Here is a 26,206-nt window from a genome sequence, read left to right as displayed (position 1 = left end):
AGTTCCAGTCATGTGGCGAGGAAATGAGGGTGCTTGTGAACAAAGAGAGATGCCTCAGGACGGAGTCTTCCAGAGGTCAACCGAGTTCACCCGAGTTCACACTACAAACCAACAATGGCTGATTCACACTAGTTTATCGATGTATCTCTTTGTATGATTGTCGTCAAGGTCTCACACTCTAATTGGCAGATTTGCCTCCATTCGGAGATGCACACGTAAACGACCGACGTTCTGAATTTTCTATGAAACCCTTTGTTTTTGTAAAGCTCTTCCCCTTTTCTTATCTCTGAATAAAACCAGGCTGCTGCAATGAGGGAGTCGGAGATTGTTGTTGGTTGCTTAGACACATACACACCTGTGGCTGAAGCAGCGACGGCTCTCCCCTTTTGCAAAAGCTGAACTTTATATTGATCTCTTGTGTGGTTCTTTCTGTTTAAGGTGGGACTTGGTTAGTAAGAACGAAAAACCCCATCAGTAAGTTACTAAGACATTCAACTATGTAAAAAAATAAAGTACAACTGTTGAAATATTACAAATATCTGTAAAAATGCTTCGATATCTCATGAATAATGTATATATCATTTCTATATTCACAGTTTCAGCACTATATCCAGTAGGCACTTAATCGTTTTCTCCAGTAATATAAAATCTACATGGTACAGTTTTTTTTCATTTATTTCACATCAGTCCTCCTCAGAAGCCACCATCCTCTCAATAGCAGCCCAGTCTATTTTACTGAGGCTGCTGCCTGCGCTCTCAGATAGATCGTCCAGCCAGTCTGTCCCTGAAACATCACCCGTTGCACCATCATCCGGCTCAAACGAAAGCCCTGCCAAAACCTGAGAAATGAGCAACAAAGTAGCTGTGAGAAGCCACATCAACTATCGAATAGTTTCTAACAAGTACACAAATTATAAAACAGCACTTAATAGCCACACTTTGGATTCAAGCATCAGAAGGATTCCGGTGTAAATTTCAATCTACAGGGGTTCTTAAAAAATGTATTATTAGAAATTGAATTCTTACCAAATTAGACTCCCCATGGCCCTGCAGCCTATCAGATAGCGAACTGTCCACCAGATCTCCCTCGGCCACTCGAGTTTGCTCCCTTAGGATCCCTCTTCCTACGGCAGCTCCTCCAGAAAAGCTCTTGCTCCTCAATCCTGTCTTTCTTTGGTATCCAACACGCCAACCCTCACCCTTAGTGTCGCTGAGCATGCCACGTCTCGTTACCTGTGACAGTCTGTCCCCTGGTAAAAAGGACACTGAGACCAAAGACCAAACAAAAAGATTTCATGGAATTAAGTGGGGAAAAAAAAAATTTATGTAGATTTGTCTTATAGAGGTGAGAAATCACTTAGAATTGAATAACAAAACCTGGTCGATGAAGACCCAGTCTCCTGCGGAGATACTCTGAAGGCTGTCCCTGAACAGACTGCGGAGTTTGTCCTGACTTCACAGATGTGTTGTGAGCTCTGTGAGAAAAATATAATATATGACCTCTATTACCACAGGTCAAGCGCTTCTCTCCTACTGAATTGAATCAAACTGAGTCGAATAGAATATAAATCAAGTTGGAATGATATTCTAGTTATCCCAAAGAGGGACGTTTTTTTGCAGCATAGAGAATCAACAACAGATTTAAGCCATTAGTCAATGCAAGAAAAGTCATTGTGTGGAGTTACTGCAGTGGACAGGAATCACCGGTAAAATTCTTTGAGATGAAGAAGTACTTTGTTTGATCACAATGTTATGTCGAGGGGGTGCAATGTTGTCCATTATGTTTAGTAACTTGTGCAATATTTTTCTTTGCACAATTAGCTCCAGATGCTGCAGAGCATTCCCCAGCACAGAGCCAGCCTGCTTTATCCATTTCTTTAGTTTCTCTGAGTCACTCTCTTTGATGTTGCTGCTCCAAAGCTGTGGTGGAGAGTGAAAAGCAGACTGCACTCTCCATCGCAAGGTTAGAGAACATATGAATCATCTAAGATTGAAGTAAAGTCTGCTCTGTCCCTTCTTATAGACAGGCTCAATTTTGCATTTCCATTTCAGTCTGCTGTCCAGCTGAACAGGTGATCTACCTCCACTTCTTCTGCCAAGACAGAAATAGTGTTTGGCTTATTCAAGGTCCATAAAAAATCCATAATCATCTCTTTTGTCTCGTTCACATTCAAGATGAAGCAATTGTTCCCACGCCATACGCCATACAAAAAGTGGTTGACCAGTCCCCTGAACTCAGCCTCTTTTCCATCACTGAAACACTACAGAGTCATCTGAGTGCTGACAGGACTCGAGGTTGTACTGATGGTATGAGGTGAAAAGAGGGAGTGTGTTTGGATTATATGTTTATCTCTATTAAGGTGTGCTGAGTAATGCTTTAAGCACTTTGTGACACTTGTCTGTGCACCATGGGTCTCAGCACCATATAAATTCTCAGCATCACAGAGAATATGTTTGATCCCAAAAAGCCTTAATCCACACAGTAAGTGTGGCACATTTTCCCAGAGTCTCACAGCAAAGCACCTCTGCACGGGTGAATACTTTTTACTAAAGTCTCTTTACTAAACCATTGATGGCATTTATTTAAGGCAAGGTGGATGAGTGCACATGTTTAGAGTAAACATATAAAACAGGTTTGGGACTGAAAAGACACCGATGGTATAAGCTGATCAATAATTAAATATTAGCTGAAATACAAGCTCCGAGAACAGTCATAAATGAATGAAGATCCTGGTTAAATTACTGTAGCAGAAGATACCTGTGAGCACTGCTCGTGGGCGGAGCCGAGGTTGATCGTGTGGTGGAGAACACCAGTGGAGACGGGCCAAGGTCATTAGCTAAAGAACAAGCCTCGCGTGTCCTCTGGTTGTACTGCTCAAGAAGCGTTAACCTGCCAAGTCAAATGGAAATAACAGGTCATACATGCACGTGCAAGTCTTTTGAGCACAATGTATCGTAAATAGGTACCTACTTTTCTTTCTTCAGTTTTTCCTCTTTGGTTCTCCACGTGGTTGCTAGATTTCTGTTTGCAGACGGCTGAGGAAAGTCAGTAGACAAAAAATGTGGCCGTTATTACAAAACAAAACAAAAAAAAAACAGCATCACAAATAATAGAATGTGATTTCAGGTAAAAAGCTAAAATATTTCACCCTTGTTGGAGAGGCAGAGAAAGGCTTACGCTCCCCCTCTCTCAGACTCTCTCTGTGTTTTTGATAAGCAGCCAGTCTTTCCCTTTGTTTCCTTCTCATCCATACCCTGAGCTCTCTTCTCTCATCCTCAAGGAAAGTACGTTCCTGAGACATCCTGCTATTCTGCGGCTGGTCCTGCCTGCTGTGGGCCATATCATTTATCAGCTTTGGGATGATCGCAGTTGTTTAAGTAGCCACTTAAAGAGCACAAATCCTTAGTCCACACTGTACCTGCTACGGTGTGCAGTTTGTGAGGCTGACAAATTCCAGTCAGCAGGAGATAAATATCCTTCCTTTACCAGCTCGTCTAAGATTTCTATTGTATCAGATAGCCCGGTCTGACCCAGATCCTCATCTGTCCATCTACAAAGTGATGGGTAAAGGGGAGAATGTTTTAAAATAGAGGAGGTAAAGGAGGAGCACATCAACAACAGAAGCCTTCAAATATACTTAAACTTACTCATGAGATATCCTGTATGCTTCACTCGAGTGATCTGTCGTCCCTGTTGGTAGGTGAAAAATGACTGATGTGATCTCATGACTACAAGAACACAGCAGAATTCATGCTCCATCTAATTTCACTCCAAGATCAAACAGTATAGGAGTTAGCCTGACATTAGCAGAGAATAGCAAACAATACTTCAAGTCCAACTGATTTTGATAGACAACAAATACAGGCACATCTAAAAGTTAACTTTAATGGTTGTGTTTCCTCACCTGATGGGGTGTGAAGGTAAGATTGACCTGCTCTGTGACTGCGAGGGGAGGTAGAAAAATGAGGAGATGGCTTTGTTCCAGGATTGTCTGAGTCCTCATGAAGCACATGTTCCTCCTCTTGATTTCTCTTGTCCTCCTTGCAGGCCCTCAGCTTGGTTAAAATGTCTTGATCGGATCTTGGTGTCCATGCTGTTAGAGATAATATACAAGTGATGTCAACAGTCTTACAGAGATGGTTTTTTTTTTTTAATACTGCTCCAACATTATCTACCTTTCAGTGGAACAGAGAGTCTGACTGTTTTCTTTCCTGCTGTGGTCATCCTCACACCCAGATTTCCAACATCTGAGGAGAGCTTTCCAGCTGAGTTCACCGGCTGCACAGAGACAGTAGACAAATCATGGAACCACCTACAGTAACTTATAAACATGTCAGCAGAATAAGAACAAAACTAGCTGATATACCATTCCAGAGTTTGAGAAGTCCATCTCCAGATGATCTGCAATGTTCTGTACAGCAGCCACCTGGGCATCCAGCTCTGACAGGCGAGAGGAGAACAAGACTGCAGGAATTGAGGCGGAGGCTGTGTCAGGTAAAACACTCTGGGTCTTTATGGCTCGACAGATCTCTGAGTCAGATGGATCCACCATCACATTATCTTGTGGAGTGTTTTTCCCTGAAATCCCACTGGGCTCGTAGTGGCAGAACGAAGGAGACTCCTCAGGGAAATCTAGGGTATTTGGAAGTTACTCAGATTAAACCAGCAGCGCACTGCTGCAACACAGACATGACTGTGGTCCCCACAAAAACATACATAGAGTACTGACAATGACCTGTGAGAGGGGTGGGTTTCAGTGGATTCTCTAGGATTGCGGCTGAGGGTTGTGGCTCAGAAGCTGTGGCAGCATTCCTGATAACAGAGGTTGCGAGAACGTGAAGCTGAGCAGAAGTAGGTGAGGAAGGATGGATGGAGGAAACATCTTGTGCTTCTGGGATGGGACACGGTGAAAGATATTCACGAGGCATTACGTCTTCTAGATCTAAGACGGTTATGAACTGTCGGCCCCCGAGATCCTGCAAGACAAAGACAATAAAACAAAAAATAATCAAATATCAATTACTCAAAGTATATCCTTGTCAGAATGCAATCACATTGAAGAAAATGTTAACACAGAGGCCATATTTGGCCACTACATGAAAATAAAAACTTTGAACTTTGTTGAGACGTTTTCTTGGTTTTATGACGCAGAACTTATGATAAATCCATCGTACTGTGCACAGAGTCTTTAGACATAGCTTTATAATCCAAAAGCACGATTCAAAGACGCTAAAAGCTGTATGGCTCAATATGTGATATTGATTTTGGACTCTTACCAGAATCTCTGGTCCCTCTGGGGTCTCCTCTGTGTTTCGAACAGGTTCCTCTTTACACACCCGAAAATCTCCTGAACTTTGTGCTAGTTTGAGAAAAAAAAAACAACAACATTTAAGCAGCATTTCAATTGACATGTGTTAGAACGAAAAAGCAGCGCGCTATCCTATCAAATCAGCTTACATTCGGGGCTTTTGGTCATCGCACAGGCCTGGACAGACACACATTTGTCCACACGCACAGGAGGACAGGCTGGAAGAAAGGCAATCGGCTTTTATACTTGCACAGATTTTATGGTTTGTGAACAGTGCATCTCAGACAACCCTGCATTTTCATGAAATTCAGACAACAAAAATCAAATGTATAATATTAATTATAATTCTACATATGTATAATTAATCATGTATTAGTTATTGGAGTCACCTGGATCTGTGTTGGTAAAAGCATCTTGGCACTCAGGAGGTCGTTTACTTGTGGAAGCAAAGGCGTGGAGCTGAGCTGAAGTGGAGAAGGCCTGGTCCAATAGTCTCTGACCAGTCAGCAAAGAGTCGGAGGATCCTGGAAGTTAAAGAGCAGCAAGTCAACAGAACTTTCAGATGGACGCCATAATGTTCCCGGCTGAAACCAACCAATGGATACATCTTGTGAAAGAAGTTTTCTGATGTTCTCTAAGCAAAATTTCAGAAGCCTTCAAGACTCCATGCACCATTTGTTCATTTTGTTAAAAAAAAAATCAGAAAAATCAAAAAACAACATGTTATTGATTAAAAATCAAATACTGGATATTTGAGCTCAAATCAAACTTGCCTCTTTTTCTGTCTGAGACAGGGAAGTTATCGCTGTATTGATCTTGTTTAATCATCGAGACGAATGCATATACGGTGTATTATTTCCTTATTTTCTTTGTTATGTACATTAAGAAAAGGAAAAATTATTTTACACATAATAATGTGGTTTTAATTGAGCCTGTTCTACACATAACTCCTGTAGATTAGCAGAGCAGAGGGATGTAAGTGAGATTAGTGGTTTAGCAAGCTGTGTTGAGCTAAAGGTTTCTGAGTCATGAAGTTGTCTCAAGTCTAATTACCATGGTAACTGATGCTGAACTCATAACCTGCTCTGGAGCAGTTTATTTTCAAAGTTAAATTAGGAAAAAAAAACAGCCTACAAAGGTTTTATTTATTTTTCATTTTGCTGTAAGAAAAGACAAAATAGGAAGACAAACTGTGTGTTTTTCTTGTGGTGGATAGAGGAAACTGTTAACTGTGCAAATCTGTAAATCAATATAGGTTAGTCTATTTAAGCTCAGTGCACAAGCTGCCAATGCGGCCATTCGTGTCCAACACACACTTCGAATAAAGTTTGTGGCCACTGAGTAATATTTGCGGTATTCTTCTGAACTAACTGGCTGTAATTCCGCAAGCGAAGTGATTTATATTCTCCCATTTAGGGAGTAGAGGTGCGTGTTTCTTATATTTTCCAAATGACAAAAAAATATGGATATTAACTTGCAACATAAGAGGTTTGACCAAAACCTTGAGTAGTGTAGTCACCTGTGATCTCCTGCCCTTGAGCGATCTCTTCAGCAACTGCAGGCTCTTCCCTTTTAGCCACATCTGCTGCCTTAACAGATCAAAGCAAACATATTAAGGTAAAAGTATGTAACATAATATATATCATACATATTTGTAAGGACAAAACAGCCGATGTTGTTCTACCTCTTGAGTAGGGATGATAGACTCATTTGGTCTGAATGTGACCTCTGTTCCTCGTTCTTTAGCCTTCTTCTTCTCTCTCCTGCTCTGCCTTAAAACAACACAAAGGGAGAATAGTCAGTAAAACAATCGGTGACTAAAGAAGAAAACCACTAACATTAAAACTAATATGCGCTTGCCTCTTGCTGGTTGAACAGCTGGAAAAGGCGGCAGGCTTTCTGGTGCTCTCATTAGATCGGTCAACTTTGAGCAGCTGCAGCCGAGCCTCTTCAGCATCACGGCGCCCGACCACTGAACTCGTTAACTCCTCCGCAGAGAAAAGACGGGTCATTTGGGTTGAAGGAACTGCCATGGGCAGCATCTGTGGTAGGGACAGTTTGGTCAATTACACTATTATAAGATCTAATAATAGTACATTTAAAAAATGTGAAGCAATGGCAGGACTGCTTACAATCTTGGGACCAGTTTCAATATGCAGAAGCTTGATCACTGGCATTTCAGTCACCGGGGCTGCAATGAAAGCGGGTCTGGAGTAAGATGGTAGAGGGAGTTTGGGGAAGGTGATACTGGTGTGTGGAACTTGCTGCAACTGTAGCAGGCGAAGGCCTTGCATTGGTGTGGGACTGTGAGCTGGAAAAGCAGGAGGAAGTAGAGAAACACCCTGAGCGCTGGACTGCCCTGCTGCCCAAATCTGAGGCTGGGAATTCCCAGGAGTTGGATAATGAGAAGCATTAAAGATGGGGGGCTTTTTTGGAACTGAAACTGCTTTTCTTTGTTCCCCACCTTTCTTCTTCAATGTGTCTTGGTCATTGTGTTTAAGCTCGTGCTGAGAGGACTGAAGAGTTTCAGGGTGTGCAGTATGCAGTGTCTGTGACTGTTGTGCTGGTGGATGGTGTGGGGTGCTGTGCTGGGACACCAGAGGACGATGGAGTTTCAGTAACTTCAGGCCCAACATCTGAGGAACAGATTCATCCTGTGTAATACCACTGGGGTCAGTCGTAGCCAGGAGCCCCTGAGAGGAGGGGATTAACCCTTTGTTCTCCGTCTGCTGAATGTTTGGTGACTCTGCCTGGACGGAGAGTGGACTCAATTCCTGGAGAGAGAAAGAGAACTTAGTGATAAGTTCTGTTTGCACCAAAAGACAGTCACAATTATAGAGGAAATTTCAGCAATACCTGATTATTTACACCTGCAACCATGGCACTGTAGGGTTGACTTTGACTGGCATGGTACTGGTCAGCTGCAGAGGAGGTCTTTGCTGAGCTGTGCAAAGCAGGCTGGTCTGCAAACCTACAAGCAGTGCTCTGACTGAACTGAGGGCCATTGAATCCTGAATTTGGCGCACATGTCTGCATTTGAGGTGCTGCAGTGACGGTAGGTTGAATGGGCACGACATTCGTTTCAGGAAGGAATTTGGTAGTCGAAGATAATGGCACCTGAAGGTGTGAGACCATATTAGGCTGGGCCACTGTAGAGTTCTGCTGGGCTTGCTGACTGCTGGAAAATGAAGCTCCTAAAACCTCCTTCAGACTCACGTAATTGATATGCTGCAGAGGACCAAAAAAGAAAATCACATAACAGTTCTTTTTTTTTTGTCCAATCACTTGCTCTCGTCAGTCTGTTCTTACCTGAACCAGTCTAAATAATTCTTCCCCCAGACACTGTCTTGATGGTGAAATGGTTGATGGCTGATATGGAGTAGAATCTCCAGTGGCCCCACCAGCTGTATAGGTTTGTGGCTGAACGTTTGGAGGATTAACAGCAGTGTTTATGGGCTGCACAGCACTTGAATCAGAGAGCTCTGTGTGAACAGCAACCTCAGGCTGGACGGTGGGAGGAGCTGCTGGGGGTTCTGGATGTTCAGGAGGATAACTGTGGCTAAAACAACAAAACAAGCAAGTTCAGCAGCTATTTTGTATGTTTTGGCCTGTAGTTTCACCCAAAAATATGGGAATGATCCAAGGTTAAAACACGAGTTTAATAGACAAGTACAACTAGCACTTATATTTCATAACAGTAAAAAGTTAAAATGCTAAAGAAAATACTCACTAAGGTAATAGCAGTTCTTGAAGAAAGCTTCATACATAAGTAAATCATTTACAATTCAAAACTTACAGGGAGTAGGAACTGGACATATCTTCAGCTTTTTCCGAGTAGTCAAGGTCTGAAAGCTTTAAACTCTGGAAAGAGAAAAAAAAAACACTCTTAGTCTTCCTGGCAGTGTACGTGATAGATATAAAGACTGGGAATGTTATCTGAAATCATGAACCGTTTCAGGTGTGCAGATGTTTCCAGAGATGTTCCCACTGGAACCAGAAGACAACACACCCAAGCCCTCACTGTCACTACCTCTGCCTGCAAGTATTAGACACACCGAATCATTTTCTCTGTTACAAGAGTCTGCATTACAGCGGCTTTAATGATCCAGTATAACCTTGGGACATACCTTCTTTTTCGGGTGTAACATCCAGGTCATCGACACACAGCTGTTGGGAACTGGCATGTCTCTGTTGCGAATCAGAGGTCGAGTTCATCTGGTCAGCAGGGAGATTCGTTCCCTGAAATGTATGCTCCTCTGCTTCATCTGTACAGGAAGCACTGCAAGAAACACATAGTATACCATGTAAAGCAGACTCTCATATACACAGTAAAAAATACAAAAAATTGTATCCAGTTACTGTGATATTTGCTAAAATACTGATGTGAGTTTTTCCAAAAAAGGGATTAAAGTTTTAGAATACAAAAGCAGACACCACATAGCCTAGCTTTGCACTGTATACTGACTAAGACTTAGATCTAAAAGACCTAATTCCCTTTAACCACCTCTAATATAAACTGTTTAAATGTATAGGACAGGCTGGCTTTCACTATGCATGTATGTTACTTCCAGCTGGGTCACAAATGTACTACTGTGAAGAACAAATGGGGCACTCACGGGTATCGTTGTCCTTGTTGCTGATTTTGGTCGAGACCAGTGATGGGAGTGTTGGCTGATCCAGGGTAGCCTGTATCAACACTGCTCTCCCTCTCCAGCTTCCGCTCCACCTTGGGTTGCAGAACAGGGGCGACAGTCCATTGCCTTTCTGGAACTAGGATGTGGGGACTGTCGTGGCTAGTCTTGGCTACAGCTGCGTACTTGCACTCCAGCAAACTCAGGGAAGTAAGGACGGCAGGTGCTGAAGCTTTGACGCGAATCATTACTCCTTCATCGGCTGCCCCTTCTTCATCTTTCTTCTTTTTACCACGATGACCCCAAAGCACCCTTCTATCAGCCCAGCGCACCATCCACTCCAGCAGTCTGCCCAACTCTGGAAACTGAGCTTCTAATTTAGGATCAAGGCCCTGCTGCAATTCAGTCACAGCCTCTACCAACACAGAGCAGCTTTCTGAGGGCTGAGCGATAGAAAGGGCACTTTGAACAGGGCTGCTTTCAGAACCAAGGACGTCTTCTTTTACTCTTCCAATGGCCATATTGCTTTGCTGCCGAAGTCCAAACAAACCTTTTTGCCTCCCAGTTCTCCATTCAGGATGAGAGCTTACAGAAAGATTAGCCCTCGACACGGGACTTTCCCTCCAGACTGAAGAAGCTTGCAATTCAGGTGTTCCACGTTCTTTCACAGGCTTGAAGCAACAGCCAGCTCTGAACACTGGTGGGCTACTGGCTGAGGGCTGGTGCCCATGTCTTTGACGACGATGTACAGTGGTGAGTACATCAAAGGTTAGAGAGTGCAACTCTCTCTCCCTCAGCTCAGAGCAGAAGCCCCTCAGCAAAGGAAGTTCGCTGCCAGAATCTGCTCCATCAGTATTATTCTTCTCCAGCACATAGCTGAAGAAGAGCTCCAGGAAATTTAGATACTCCTCGTCCTCCAGCTCAAACTCCCAGGTTCCAACCACTGGCAGGGAAAGCTGCTCCTTTTCCTTGGCTTTGTTTCTGTGACCCTCCCCCTGCACGACATTTTTAATCTTTTTAGCATCTTCTCTTTCTTTTTTTGCCTTTTTGCCCCTGTAAAGAACAGCGTAGACCACAGAATAAGACACATCACACATACATAATGTCTGAGAATGATGGCGGCGCTACGGTTTTCGCTGTGGCTACCTGGTCGTGGTTCTGCAATGCTGTTGAGGAGAAACACCCTCTGATGTGTTCTCTGCTGCTTCTACATCACTGCACACTGGCTGGAACCCCAAATCAGTTAAGGTGCTGGTGCTCAGACTTGTACCCAGAGACAGTTGCCTTAACACGGCCATCCCATGCTTGCTCCCCCTGTCCTCCTCTTGCTCTTCTTTCTCCCACAGATGGAGCACAGGAGGGGCCAAGTGCCTCTGCAAACGCCCCAGATGTTTCCTTCTTTGTCTGAATTTGTCTTGAATCACAATCATCATCAACTCGTTCACTTCATCTGGCTCCCCCTCTGTAGGACAGAAAGAATGACCCTGTAGGGCTCATATGGAACCAGTTCAAAGACCGGAGCTGACACAACTCAGGGCTCAACACGACAGGGCTATTCGGTGTTTAGCTCAGCTAGTTTTTGTCAAATTTCCCTTTTTTTTGTTTTACAGAGTGGACAAGATTTACAATTTTTGCCTACATTATTAAGGAAGTTTAAACATTCTACTTTGAAATGTTGTATACTTATGATTTTTGTTTGTGTGGACAGGTATGCATTTGATGTAAAGGGCTCGAGTAAGTTTAGAATAGTTCATCACGATTTCTGTGAGATGGATCAATGCTCAGAAATATGAAAGTTATTCGTTAGCATTCATGTTCTTGGTTTATTACAAACACTTGTGTCTCTGCAAGTTTCAAGGTCTGAGGTGGTTTCATTAAGCAGAAACTGGCCTGTAAAAATGGCTCCAAAACATTTAATTTTAGTGTTTTCACTGATGTTTTTATGCAAAACAAATTACAACTGAGGAGCAGTGTTTAAGCTTAGATCTGGTGTTTTCCATTTTAAAAATAAGTGAATTAAATACCACAACTAAAATTCCAAATTAAGACCTATCCATTGTAATATGTTTCCTCTCTAATATATCAGTAATCCTTGATTTTATTCTAGGAAGAAACGATTCAACCAAAAGATTCACAGCACTACTATATTTCAAGTTCTAATTATTTCAAATGCCTTGTTACAGTGAATTTGGGGATTCTGACAGTAGGTGTACTATAATTATGAGTAGAAAACTTGATGAATTTGTTTGGACATTTTTGGGCCAATCATAGCAAGCTTTAAAGACAAAGAAACCCATTTAATACATAACCCTGCCATCGTTAAAGTGCTACTCAACATTTCAAAGACACTTTGAGGTAATGAATAGAGGATTTTATACCTTGGACATTGCACTGCCTCAGCCTCTGCAGCAGTGAGTTATACTTCTCTCTCAAAGGCACTCTGACAGACTCTTCCTCCTCTGGGAAGGCTCGTACCAGAGAGTCAGCCACCTACAAAAGCAGAACAGCCAAGGATGAAAAATGGATTCACTCGAGTTCTGTGTTTTTGTCCCATGAAATACAATGTTCAATCAAGCGAAGAAATGTCACCAAAGATACAGGAGGCAGTTCAGAGGCAAGGCTGAGCAGTATATCCTGAAGGACTTCCTCGGCATTCAGGAAACGAGAGAAAGGCAGAAGACGGCAGGCCCAGCGGAGAGCATCAACACAGGCCGAGCTCACTTCTGGATCACCAGAGATCTAAGGGACACAAAGACACCACTTACATGGGAGGTAAGAGTGACCACACATTCACATACCACGTATTTAAACACAAATGTAATACCCGCTCATCTTGATCATGCTGTCTGGCTGCCTGATACTTCCTGCAATGAATGGAGAGCTGATCCCTGACATGAAGCATCCAGCATAAAGCACACAGCTCCCTGAAACAGACTTGCAGCAGAAATAAACAAATGAGCACAAAATTAGATTAGATACTTGATTCTGTTAGTCATAATTCAGTACAGGGGGCATATTACCAATGGTGTGAATGGCGTCGTGGTTGAGATGACCATCTTTATTTGGCCCCCTGAAGTATCCACTGCGGGCGTTCAGCTTCATCAGTCCCTCTGGCAAACCCTTCTCTTCCTGAGCAGCTGACGGATAAGAATACTTCTTTTTGATCTGAAAACAACATCAGATATTTGCACCACTTGAGATGGGGGGGGGCAAGATAACAGACTGCAATCACAAACTTCCGTGAGCCATTTACAGGAACATTTGCAGCATTTTCACCAGAACGTGAGCAACTACAATTTAGAGTTTCACTCATTTAATTTCATTAATAAATCATTTCCCTTTTTGGAATAGATAAAGTATAATTTCTTTATATTCATTTTAATTTCATTTTCAAGTGATGAAATGACGACGGAGCAGTAAACTACAATTGTACAGGCATTTAAAAAAAAGCTACTGTCGACGAACGCTCAAGCTCATTCCTAAAGTAACATAGATGTGTGCTTTGGACTCATTTTTAGGTTAAGCCAGGGCTGAAACTACCCTGGAACACCCAGAGGCTGTAAAACCCCAGTTCATAACTTTGATATTCAGCCAAGCAACACTTATGGTGACATCGCTCTTGTTGTGTGTTGTGACCCGCTTGATTCTGTCATAAAGGCTGCCGATCTGCAGGTTTATAATCATGAAAAGGTTCCCGTCATTTTCATCTCAGCTCTAAGGCTGTGAATCAGAAGAGGTCGAAGCTTTGGTCGATTCCAATTCTAAAACTATCAAAGCTCTTATTTTAGAGATCCGTATCAAAGCTAACTGGAAATTGACATCATCATCCAAGCAGTGTGTTTACCCACGTTTTCTTTTTTCTTTTCCAGAGATTGAAATGAAAGTCATAACCTTGTGGTTAAGGTTTCCGCTTCACAGATGAAGCCTCATCAGTACCGTTTCGAGACTAAGATCATGCAAATTAGCCTACGAGCGTATCAATTTCACACATACACTCAGAAATGTAAAATCAGAAAAATCAAACCCTATCACCAGAAGGCAATTGCACTTTTTGCTTGTAATTTGTCTTTTGAGTGCGTTTGTTCATCTCACATACAAACGTGCATAAAAATATGAAGTCTTACTCTTGTTTGGTCGTGTAACAAGGCTCTACATTGTTGCACGTCTTTGTAAGCCTCTTCAGAATCATAACAAATTCACAGACAGAGATTTGTTTTGTAATGTTACATCCCACAGCTGTAGGGGGGAGCCCAAAAGTAAAAAGCTCTATAGTATTACTTTAATATAGAATTAACAACAAAGAAATGTTCTTTTAAGCATGTAAAGGCCTTTGCCAATTTAAACTAAATAATCTTTAAGTAACACTTAAGCCTCTCAGGGAATCGTGTAAAAACAGTTCGGCTGTGTAAAGCTATACCTTGTGCAGTATGTGTCGGGCACGGCCAAGATGACTGATGTACCACTGGGCAGCAGGATGGCAACAATGACCAGATCTCAGAAGTAAAAGTAATCTTTGGAGAACACTGGACACTTTGTGTCGACACGCAACTTCAGCAAGGTGCCCTGTTGTCCCTATTTGGTCCTAAATAAGAGAAACATTTCACATTTGATTCTTTCACAGTACATGTACCGTACACAACTGGTGCATTTTTAATGTCTTTACCTGTGTGTTGGGTGAGGGCTGTGGGCAATAGAGAGGTGGGGAAGGCAGGTACAGTCCAATAGGCACCAAGGTAGGTAGGAAAGAGCACATGTCCTTGGCTGTGTCCAGTAGGGAAGACAAGGGGGAAGACATAACATTCACTCCCGCCATGACTGAAGCCTTCAGAATCTCCTGTATTGAAGCCTGTAACAAGACCCAGTCTTCTCCTTCCAAAGGGTCTGATTAAAGGGGGGAAAATGCAAAAATCTGAATTAAATGCTTCAATGCCAATAGAAATGACAAAATTACAACTGAGGTCTCACAAACCTGCGAAGCTCTTGTCACCAATCTTATTTGGGTATACTTGGGAGTCAGCTTCAGTGGCAACAAGACGTTCCAGCTCAGCCTTAAAAATGCTTTCAGGTTCTAAAACTGTTGGCAGGTGGAGCTCTCTCTTCCTGAGCCTGTCAAAAAAAAATTGGTTGTATTTACAAAATAATGGAACTGGATTTAATGTAGTCAAGTGACAGCGTTAGAAAGAAACAACGACAACACCACAGTCAACTATTTGCTTGCTCTGTGGATTCAAACCGACCGAGTGAAGTCGAGATGTTCAGTGCAGTAAGTGGTATATGCCAGGCTCAGAGATACGGCTGTCTTCCAGTCTCCCAGATGATATGCCAACCACACAGCCTCAGGAAGCAGCCCCCCCAGCAGGAGCAGGTCCAGGGCATAGTCCACTGTCCATACCTCTGACAGATGTTGCTGTCGAACTGCTCGAGCCACCTCCTCCTGGCACAGTGGCACCAAACGCCCAGTACAGGGAGCTAAGAAATGATACACATAAAACCATAAAGCAGTACTCTCAAAAGAATAACGCTTTTAGCCGAAGAGCAAGTTTTCTAAACACACCATGAGGAAGATGCAGTGGAGGCAGGACGGCCACATTGTGAGCGGGCAGAATATAGAGCGGCTGGTTGGTGAAGTAAGAGGCCATGAATCTCCCAAGAGACTGAACCACCGCACGGCTGGCGTCACTGTGAAGGTCCGTCGGCAGCCACCGGCAAGGAAGAGAATCTGCTGCAGGGCACGAAGGCAGTAACTTAGACTTGTTGTGTAACTTAAGCATATAACCAAAGAGGTGGATTTATGGTGAATTAAACAGCAAGTCAAAAACAGAACAACAGTCACGACCTTAACAGATGTGCAAGAAAGAGCAGAAAAATTCATTTTCTAGGTATTTTCTGTAGTTCTTCTGACATATTTCATGTGCGTAACCCTTTACAACAACATCAATATCTCTATGGTGGAACTGTCGAAGATTGTGTGCCACTATCTCACCCCCCCACCCTATACCTTTTTATGGCAGCTGGCTTTTCACCAGGGAGGACTATAAACATGTTAGATTATAAATGGGACATACTGAACTTGTGAGAGTTCATAACCCAGCCCCTGCACAGACAAATAATATCAGACCTGTACTCTGAAGCTCTCGCTTGGTCATCTAAATCTAAAAATCTTAAACCTGCATGGTTGAAACCCTTTCTTATGAGACCAGTGTACTGTATATTCAAAGAGATGAAATTTCTCACATGCGGCGTGTAGCACAGCCATACAAAAGATCTGTTAACTTTGTGACACTTTTTTTGCAGGTTTAACCACAAAAACAAGAGGAGACGTTTACTGTATGTTCCAAAACCTGAATAAAATGCACCCAGCTATGATATGTAGTCACTGCATGTCCCGAGAGCTTGATTAAGGGCAACAGAGGCTCTTTTTCTTGGTTCTTGAAGGCATTTCACCTCTCATCTGAAAGGTTTCATCAGTTCTAAACTAGTTGGTGGGGAATTTAGTCTAATTAGAGCTGCAGTGTCAGACTTTTGCATGAACAACCATGACAACCATGTCCTTGACAAACAAGTTCAAGCAATCCTGAGTATCTAACTAGGTAAATCTCCCTGTATGTTGAAGCACAGCAGAGAATGACACTGACGTGTTTTACCTAAACCAGCAACGACCGGTATTGCATGAGCTGAAGAAGTGAGCAAACACGACACTAAATAAGGATAAGGCTGCCTCATCTAGTAGTGGGAAGCTTAGAGCTATCTACTTAGCGCTTGTTTCCATAAACTAACATGAGTAACTCCAGTAAGTGTCAGAATCATAGACTTGTTAGAATTAGTCTCCATAGCTGACCTGTTATGCAAGACAATCTGTCTCTCTGGTGTCCGGCCCTAAGCAAAATCAGCTGTGCCATGTGGTCCCCCAACTCCTGCGCTTCTCTCAGATGGTACTGTGACAGCAGACTATACAAGAGCGCTAGACAAAGCCGCGTCTCCTGGAAGACACTGCGATCAGAACCTTAAAGAAAAGCATATGACAATTATTTCAGACTGACTGCGACTATATAGAAGGGTATTTTAAAGTTCAAACTAAAGCAATGGTTATTACTTTTTCTAGCCTCTTGACAGATTTGTAACCGCCATGTATCTGCACTTTTTGGGAACGAGCCACACACGAAAAGATGTTCACCTGGGGGACAAGATTTCAGTCGTGAGCTTGACAGCAACAGTTACTTATTATGAGACACATCACAAATCCTTCTGTTCATTCTGAGTGAGAATACTAAGCTGAAGCTTTGTGTTTAGTTTGTTTAGAATTCATCCATCATTTTGCATGCCACATCTGTCTCATTTTCACATTCATGGCACTAAAATCAGTTGTTCTGCTTCATACCTGGGTAATTCAGAAGTGCGGGGCCTTCCTCGAGCCTTACTCCTGTCGCCTGCAGAGCGGTTTGGATCTGGGACAAGATGACAGACAGCTGCTGCTCTTCCTCCGCCCACCCATCACAGCCTTTAAAGCTTTTCAGTTCTTCTGCATACTGCAAGGTGACATTGTACACCAGCTGCCATACTCCCAACAATCTGGTAAAAAAAGACAGTCACCACTCCTGCTAAGCTTTGAGGCAGCTTTATGGATTGGCTATGAGTGGCATCTGGTGAAACGATTTGCTCATCATGATTAATGAATAGAAAGTCCATACCTGCTGGAAGGTCGCTGGGGAACAGGTTGCGCCTGATGTGCAAAACTGGATTTATCCTTCATCTCATCCCGTAGCAGAGACACTTGGTATACATCCGAAGGCCACAAAAGTGGTGGCTGAGAAGGTGATTCCTCCTCAGAAGTAGACCAGACATTTTTTTGCCTCAATCTGTAAGTGTGATCGAGAGACTCAGAGACCATCTGCAAGATACGCATGATTCTCAAAAGAGTTTGAGAGGATAGGGTACAGTGACTGATCTGGCGGGAGTCATGTTGAGGGGTCAACAGAAGGCGTACAATCCATTTACTGAACTCCACCATCAATCCCAAGCAGTGTGGCTCATCTGATGGAGTGCTATCCCAAGAGAGGAAAGACAAAAGTGCTTTGATGAGGCGCAGGAGGCGATTAGATGTGGATTTATTCTTTTCTCCTGTGTGGACCGCAGAGGTGGGCATCAAATGGAGTACAGCCGCAAACTGAACCACACAGCAGAGCGTATGCCTCAGTAGATGAACTCTGTGTTTCACAGTATTTCCTAAGGACATCCCAAAAGCCCAAGCTGTTAGCAGCCTACTCTGGATCTTCCTTAGCTCACGATGGAGAGCAGTCTTTTTCCCTGTTTCAACAGAGTCTCGATCACAATCAGGATCGTTGTGTGTGTCCAGGGCATGGAGAGTGTCAAACATTGAGGCAAACTCCAAACGACCTCCATCTCCCTCATGAGAACCAGCAGGAAGTCCATCTATATCAGACTCATCCTCAAAGAACGCCTATGAAACCACACAACAGCAACCATATCACTATCAAGCTATTGAGGCATCAGTCAAGACACATTCTTCCTCAGTGTCATCCCATTATTTTCATAGAGAAGCTAAAACTTACATTTTATATGAAGTACAATTCAAATTACCTGCATGCTTTCAAGAAGCTCCTTGGTACCGCCCAATGTGCCCTGGTCCTGCAGGAAAACTGGCAACTTGGATCCATCTGTGCCCGCTGAAACAATGGAGTCAGTGTTGTTGGGCCCACATGGAACAGTGGTGTTGAACTCTTCAAGGCTGCTGTATAGATTCAAGCAAGATACAGACTCCAGCCAAGCCTTCACATGAATCTGAAAAAAAAAAATCAATGTGAGTAAACTGCATAGCCAGGAATGTTAAAAAAAAATGTTTTAAAAGCCCTGCTTCCAGTTCAAGAGTCCCCCAGTCAATCACCTGCTTTTTGTCTAGTTTGCGGATGACCTTCTCAAGATCCTTGCTAGTGTCTTTTAGAAGTGTCTTCAGTAAAAGGGCAGGAGAAGGCATGTCTAGCACCCGCATAACTGTAGCCATGTAGCCATCAGACACAATGAGATACAACAGTCGTGGATGCCAGGTCACAGAATACCGCTGCCTCAGGACATCACGCACAGACATGCTCGAGCTGGACAGACAAGCTTCGCCTTTCCCTGCAGACATCGGTGGCCTTTAAAGAGAAAAGCAGTGCTTTACAACGGATTTATACTTCATCACTGCTTAAACTGAAAAACTGTAAGCTGAAGCATCAATAGAAAAGTCTAGAAGACAGACAAAAGAACAGAAATAAGAAAACATTTACATAAACTAATCCAGAACTTCAAACAAGAAGTGAAAAGGGAATGGCAGAAAAGCCACAAAATTCAATTCACCGGTAAGTGACCAGAGGATGCAGGGGCAGGAAGTGGGAAGGATCAAAGTCAACATTGCAGCCAGAGCTTGTTAGAGTGAGAAGTCCTCCAAGGCGAGCCAACATAAGAAGGGAGCCTCTCTTTAACACACAGGCCAAGAAAAGGCCTCCAGGTGACCAGCTGATACTTCCCACCCAGTACGACCTGAAAGCGAGTATATGTAAAGATTCACTGTGAACAAAAACACTCTTTCAGATAAAAAACTACAGACAACATGGGATCATGTGATGCAGTGCTATCTGTTTCATGTTTATTTCATGTTATTTCAATTCCATCATGAATTTCTCCCATATTAGGCAGAAGTTGATCACACACATAAGTGGTTGATTGATTGCTGTATAACATAAATCACAACACCTGTTTCCCTTTTTTATTTTTGCATACTAACCTTATATATCTAGCTGGGATATCCACTTTTTTACTTCCACATCCTCCGAGGCCACTTGATACTGAAACAAAATTCTGTGTGCTCACAAAGAGAACCTGTGTAGCCTGCATTCCAAAAGAGGAAAAGTACACGTTTTTCACAGTTCTGCTGGTCAATGAACCTAAAATAAACAGATTGAAATGTAATAAAGAAAGTAAAGAGGTCAGATGCTGACCTTAGGCTTTCTCTGGTTCAGGGCGATGGCTAATAGTCGGCCATCTGGGGAGAAGGCTGGCACCAAGGCCCCTCTGGACTTTACTGGTTGGCAGGGCGGGGTGAGATGAGCCATGGGGTATTTCTTTGTGGCCCACTGTATGCTGTAGCCAGGAGAACTATGAAGACAAATGTGCACATTTAACAACTACAATACAGTACCTAATGAGGGTACATACCGTTACTTGAATCTTTTTACTCACCCCACCCTAAACTGGCCTTCTTCCCACTGAATTTTAAGGACGGTGATGATAAGCTGCTTCCCAGATGTGAAAACAAAGGCTGTTAAGCAAGTATCCCCCATAACCTGAGTGAGTTTGGAGATAGGTAAGATAAGACATATTGTCAGGCCTGAAGAAGACACAAGAAAGTCTGTAAATTTGTGTCACGGTGAAACATAACACAAATATGTAACCGATTCAGAATGCAGACCTCTGACTTGACAAAGATGACGTGCTGAGATGCTTCTTTATCTTGTGAGGAAGGTAATATAGTCTCTTTAAGGGGATGTACATGTGCCCAGTGTCCCTTGACCGGGCCATCTCGCAGACCTGTCAAATCCCTCACATCCACACACTCCCACAAGAACACTTGGCCAGTTATGCCTACCAGGAGGACACGCATCCCATCCCCTGAAACCTGGAGAGACAACCTTGTGGAACTCCCTAAGAAAATGCAAAGAAAGCCTTGATTTAAGATTGAATGATTTAATGCAATACAGTCAAGGTGTTGTGAACGACTCAAGTAAAACCAAAGAAAGAAAAAAAAACACAGTGTAAACATCCACCTTCTATCCGAAGCCATCTCAGGATTATCTTATTCTTAATTGTTAAATAAAATAAAAGATTAATAAAAAAATTAAACCAGCAAGACAGGATTCTTTTCTTATTATTGTCACCCTCCTCACTAACAATGTGTCTTTATGTAGTACACACCTTGAGCATTGGTAATTGTCTGAACTACATCAGGGACCGCTGCAGCAGTCTTCAGCAGGTCCTTGTCCCTGTTCCACAGAAAAAGTTCTCCTGACACCAAAAGTCCACAGAGCCACATTCCTGCAAAACAACAACATACAAGTGATCTAGGGTTTGCCTTGTATTGCCTCAGGAGTTTTCCATGTGTTAAAAGACTAAACTCACCACTGTCTGATGAAGCCATTGTCACCACATTGTTGAGCAACAGATGGAGTTTAGGTGTTCTCTTCTTGGTGCGCCCAGAGACCATGTTGATCTCACTAATCCGTTTGTCATCTAAGAGAAACACAGACTCCTTTTCCTGGAGAGCAAGAACACGTTTACAGTAATCTCCTGACAATGATGATGATGAAGTTTCACTACTTAAAATGCTTTTTGTCAACAAATATCTCTCCTCACCTGCCCAAGCCAGCAGAATCGCGGCCATGGTTTCTTCCGTTTGATGCTTGATGACAAAACAACCTCCAACTTCAGCTCCATGTTTACAAGACAGCATCAGCTCTTCTTCGTGAGAATGCATTCAGCAGTGTTGGGCGGGCTTGCAACATCCCAAGGAATAAAATTGTGCACGTAAATCCACAAAACCGCACGTCAATAAGTGGCATTAATACTGACATTAATGCTCGAGTTGTTAGTTAAAGATTGCTTCGCTTCTTTAGCCAACAAAAAACATCGCCACATTTAAACGTACCGTTACAGTAGCATTAGCTACCTAGCTAAATATGTTAACAGGCGGCGAATTGTTGCCTTAAAAGTCCTAACCTGACTATTTCAACTACTGTGCCAACACTCATTGGCTATACTTGTACTATATGGTTGCAAGAATGCAAATATAACAATAGTATTGAATGTAATAACCTAAATAATGATGAAATGTTTCGAAACTCCCTCCGCTTCAGTAGCCAGGGTGTTTCCCATGATACTTTGGGAAGAAGCTTCAGCGGGTTGCCGTAGGAACGTAACTGGCTGTTGGAATAGAGGGTCTGTTCCGTTATCACACCAGCTCACGACAGTTAAACTCCGAGAAGGCGGAGTCACTCAATCTTTTCCCGCAAAGTTGTTTCGCTGCATAACATATTTTTAAATGGATTAATAAAGTCAGTGAAACCGCCGAACGTGTTGCATTCTAGACTAAAACCTCTCAATTAAAGCTCTTACAGTTTATAATTGACAAAAGTATTCTAATTTGCAATTAAATTAAATTAGTCCACCAAAGTGTACAAAAGTGTGATAATTATCGCACTCTTAATTTAATTTTGAGCGTTTTGCTTTAATCAGGGGAGTTTAAAAGTATACAAGACTGAAAGTCTTATGTTCATTATATATAAAACGGCTGTTTTATGACTATGACAGGGACTTTTGTGGGATAAGACCAGGGGCCCCCTGTCTACTTTGACCCATATGGCCTATGAACCTATGGTCCAGGGGTCAAAGAACACAGGGGGGGCCTGGTTGTATCCCACAAAAGTCCCTGTCAAAATCACAAAAAAGCCAAACTGATATGCAAAAGAGGCCTAACTGAAGCTCACAAAAATGCACAGCTTAAAGTGATAAAAGTCTGAAATGACACAAAATAACACTAAAGAAAGCAATGTGACCAAGAAATTAAGCTAAATAACCAGAATTAATGAAACTGATGGAAGAAGAAAAAAAAATCAAACATGATCCCAAAGAGAGACAAAGGGTTACAAATGAGACATAAAAAAGTCCAGAGACTTACCAATACTACCAAACTGAACCACGACTAAAGCTGTAACTATCTAATCAACTCTGTTAGCCTGAAGTCTGAAATATGTGCATGACTGTTCCCCCACCTTCTTTCATCTGCTCCTTTATGTGTGGCCTTTGTGATCAGTGCACAAGCTTAAAAACAGACAATAGCAGATAGCAGTAGGATTTTATTGCAGCTTCTGCTTAGGACTGGTGAACAAGCACTGTTTTGCCAGCAGATGGCAACATGCTACAATGGGGACTGAAGCTTCAATTCCACCCAGCATAGCAAAGTGTTTTTTAGCTCATATGAAAACCAGCTCTGACTGGAGCAGAGGAGATCATTGAGGCAGATTAACAGTAGCATAAAAGGCTTTTTGTACTTTCTCCCTTGGTGAAAGCACATATCTCTCAACAAAGTCATTTTTCTCCCAGGAGCTTGCAGCCCTATTAACAATCTGAATGTTGGTGTGCTGTAAGTGATATTTCTCACTGTTACCACGCTTTGAGTTGTGTGAACCTTTAAGCAATAAAGTCTCTTGTTGGCTTGTTACAGAGAGTTATTAGGTCTGCCCCCAAGGCCATACTGGTATTTAATTACCCCTGCAGTCTCCCCGTTTCATCATGATGGAGATGACTGCTGCCATTACCAATAGGTGAAAGAGGGGACTTCAACTGACCTTAATTGGTTCATTTACCTCTGCCTGCCAGGCGCAGATGGAGCTCTTTATTACTGTCACTGCCAGGTTCATTCTGCCCTGATGAGGAGTGTCTTAAGAGGGAGAGCTTGACAGTCTATGAGGGCATGATGACACGGTGAAAACATTATCAGTCTGGGCGATCAACTTTCAGAGCAATATACAGGCTTTTATAAAACAAGTTTCCTTTGTCACCAGGTTCTTGTTTCTTTTGAGCCATACTCAGAATTCATACCAACCATCCTTATCAAACTGGCAAAACAGTTTTACTTGCATCCATTTACTGTTTATGAGCTACTCTTGACCATTTTGTATAATAGCTGTAGTGTATTTGCATTTCTGTGTATATAGGTGACTGTGTCTGAATGATTTTATTCATAGGAAGATATTTCTACATCACTCAGTAATTCAAGGCAAAAGGTCATAACACTCGAGTGCAGTATAGCTGAAGAATATATGTCAGCATGTTTTAAAAGCAACAAATGTATAGCTCCTCCTTACTCAATAGATGCTTTTATGTGAATAAACCCTGTGTTCAATTTCAGATGAACAGAATCATGTTTGTCTAAAGCTTCCTCAGCACATGCTAAAAGAGGACTTCACTTTATTTCAGTTTAACAATATATAATTGATTTGGGAACAATTTCCCATCTTCATCTTCCTTTTTCAATAGGGGAGCATCAGTTGGCATAGTAACCTCATTTACCATCTGCAGGCCTCATTCATACTGAAAAATGACACTCAGAGAGCTGTCAAGAAACAGTTCGGTATTCCTCAGCAACAGTGGGTCAGAGTGTGCCTGCTGTTAATCTCAGTGCTTTGGAGAGGCTGTCTTTCTTTGAAGATAACAAAGGGACGTTTTTAGAAGGTTTGATTTGAAGTGAGCATGGTTGACTTCCATCTACACACATTTCTGACATAGTAGGGTAGATGGATCAGCATACAGGGTGTTGAGAGCATTGTGAGTGGATCAAGTGTTGTGTGTTGATAAATTTATATGGCTTTCCAAAGTGGGATTCAAAATATATGTTGGGGTCGTTGATGCTAAACTCGACAATGACTCCAGGAAGCCATAAGTTTGAAATAGCTTTCTCATGTGGAAAATACTAGAATTAGGACAAGGGAAAACAGCTAATCTAGTGGTGTCAAAAAATATAAAGTTTACATATAATTAGCAGAAAAAAAGAGAGCAGTTTGGGTCATTAAGAAACTGTACCACACATTGCATGCTTTCTTCCTCTGGAGGCTTAAATAAGATAATAATAAATAAGATTGATACAAATATCATCAGATATAAGTATGATATTGCAGTCTGCATCCAGGTCCATTGCCTCCACTCTTTATGCTAAGCTTGGAGTGGTATCAAACTGCTTCCAGGACCCTAGTACTACTGATCTCTCAATTGGCAAGACAAGAAAAAGCCTCTCATACAAAATGTTGAACTGTTTCTTTTAGAGGAGAGGTAGCTGCCACTGATCCATCAAACACTTAAGGCAGAACATGACATTTGGACTTTTCCTAAAGGCCCAGGTGTTACTAATGACATTCATAATGAATGGCTCCTTTCTAATCATGTGTCGCTTTAGGCCATGCAAGTGTTACATCGAATCAGCTTGTTCAATATCAGGATCTTGAACCCGAAGCAGCTAAATCTAATGCAGTCATCAATTTAACCATTCACTTCTTCACATTTCCCCTATTACTATCTCAAGCTCCTTCCTATGGATAAAGGTCTACACATCAGCTTAAAATGCACACACGTGGACCCTCACACACAGATACACTTTTTACTTCTTCTCCAAAGGCAGTCACTTCGTGCTGTGATGCTATGATATTTAAAGCATGTTCATTTAGGCAGCAACAAGAAAGTGTTATTAGATTTAAATCAAGTGAGCAGTCAAGCAGAGACTGCCATTTCCATCTAACAATGTCACATATCTCATGTCCTTAAGGGTAACAAGACAGCAGGTTATTACACTGATAAATGCTCTAATTTTAAGTGCTTCCCCTGAGGATGCAAAATGTATGACGTAAAACATTATTTCTGATTTCAGCACAGAAACATGCAGTGTCGCATTTAGATTATTGGATTATAGATTAAGTTGTATTTCTGTCTGTGTTGCCCAACTGTGGCATATATAACAGTCCATTGCAGATATTTTCTTCTTGTCATTTTCGAGCAAAGCAGTAAAAATAAAAGTTATTACCTTAATTAAAGAGTTAAAACTGTGTGAAAATGTGCTGCATGGTGGTGGGGGCCTTGCATCATGCATCAGCATGTTTCCTTGTTCCAATTTTTTGGCCAATCTGAGTAGAGTTTGCATATTCTCCCCACGGATGTGTGGGCTCTCTCCACGAACCCTGACTTCTTCACACAGTCCGAAAGCATTGACCATAAGAGTGAGTGTGAATGAGCGTGGCTATTTATCTCCTTCCCTGTGATGGACTGGCAATCTGTCCAGGATGTATCCTGTCTCTTGCCAGATGGCAGCTGGGATAGGCTCCCACTCACCCGCACAGAGAAAATGGGGGCATGGAAAATAAACAAATGAACTATTTAAAGGAACCCATTAGCCAAAGTAAATTACACTTAAGACCTTATTGGCACAGATTGACTTTGTTGTTTTACATTCTAAAACAATTCTGTGTGAAATGAGACGAATAAATAATTGAATCAATTATTTTGTAGCTACTGTGATGAACTGGCGACCTGTCCAGGGTGTACCCTGCCTCTTGCCCGATGACTGCTGGGACAGGCTCCTGCCCCCCCGCGACCAGGCTGATGGATTAAGCGAGTATAGAAAATGGATGGATGGATAGATTTTGCAGCTAAATAAACATGCGTCACTTG

At 42.3% G+C, this 26,206-nt stretch overlaps 1 protein-coding gene across 1 annotated transcript; it reads right to left on the bottom strand.

Annotated features, from left to right (window-relative positions):
- Positions 1-216: 216 nt before the first annotated feature.
- cplane1 (ciliogenesis and planar polarity effector 1) lies at positions 217-21,884 on the bottom strand. Its single transcript, XM_072371855.1, has 49 exons — positions 21,347-21,884; positions 21,113-21,248; positions 20,909-21,028; positions 20,406-20,638; positions 20,177-20,280; positions 19,936-20,092; positions 19,722-19,825; positions 19,295-19,477; positions 18,843-19,092; positions 18,539-18,739; positions 17,629-18,398; positions 17,319-17,509; positions 17,034-17,114; positions 16,779-16,943; positions 15,495-15,662; positions 15,178-15,409; positions 14,910-15,046; positions 14,604-14,821; positions 14,358-14,522; positions 12,961-13,105; positions 12,765-12,874; positions 12,530-12,679; positions 12,319-12,430; positions 11,087-11,402; positions 9,926-10,993; positions 9,437-9,588; positions 9,260-9,345; positions 9,106-9,170; positions 8,619-8,868; positions 8,166-8,537; positions 7,442-8,083; positions 7,170-7,351; positions 6,994-7,081; positions 6,829-6,898; positions 5,699-5,833; positions 5,459-5,527; positions 5,278-5,360; positions 4,737-4,977; positions 4,368-4,633; positions 4,177-4,279; positions 3,906-4,094; positions 3,649-3,691; positions 3,420-3,551; positions 3,150-3,330; positions 2,972-3,036; positions 2,759-2,890; positions 1,378-1,475; positions 1,027-1,265; positions 217-839 (listed from the first exon to the last, which is right to left on the bottom strand). Exons 1-49 carry the CDS (start codon positions 21,425-21,427, stop codon positions 684-686), a joined length of 9,636 nt encoding a protein of 3,211 aa, XP_072227956.1. The 5' UTR covers positions 21,428-21,884; the 3' UTR covers positions 217-683.
- Between the last annotated feature and the right edge of the window lie 4,322 nt (positions 21,885-26,206).

The sequence above is a fragment of the Leuresthes tenuis genome, unplaced genomic scaffold (genome assembly GCF_036924035.1).
Source record: "Leuresthes tenuis unplaced genomic scaffold, fLeuTen1.0.hap1 SCAF_19, whole genome shotgun sequence".
Taxonomy (NCBI): Eukaryota; Metazoa; Chordata; class Actinopteri; order Atheriniformes; family Atherinopsidae; genus Leuresthes; species Leuresthes tenuis.
The sequence above is the reverse complement of the archived record's forward strand: the minus strand, read 5'-3'. Positions and strand labels throughout refer to the sequence as shown.

Bases quoted from the DNA above. Each gene is read 5' to 3' on its own strand.
- cplane1 (XM_072371855.1), bottom strand. From the start codon at position 21,427: ATGGAGCTGAAGTTGGAGGTTGTTTTGTCATCAAGCATCAAACGGAAG. The intron at 4,095-4,176 runs GTAGATAATGTT...TATCTCTAACAG, and splicing joins ACTCTCTGTTCCACTGAAAG to CATGGACACCAAGATCCGAT. The intron at 840-1,026 runs GTAAGAATTCAA...CTCATTTCTCAG, and splicing joins GCCATGGGGAGTCTAATTTG to GTTTTGGCAGGGCTTTCGTT.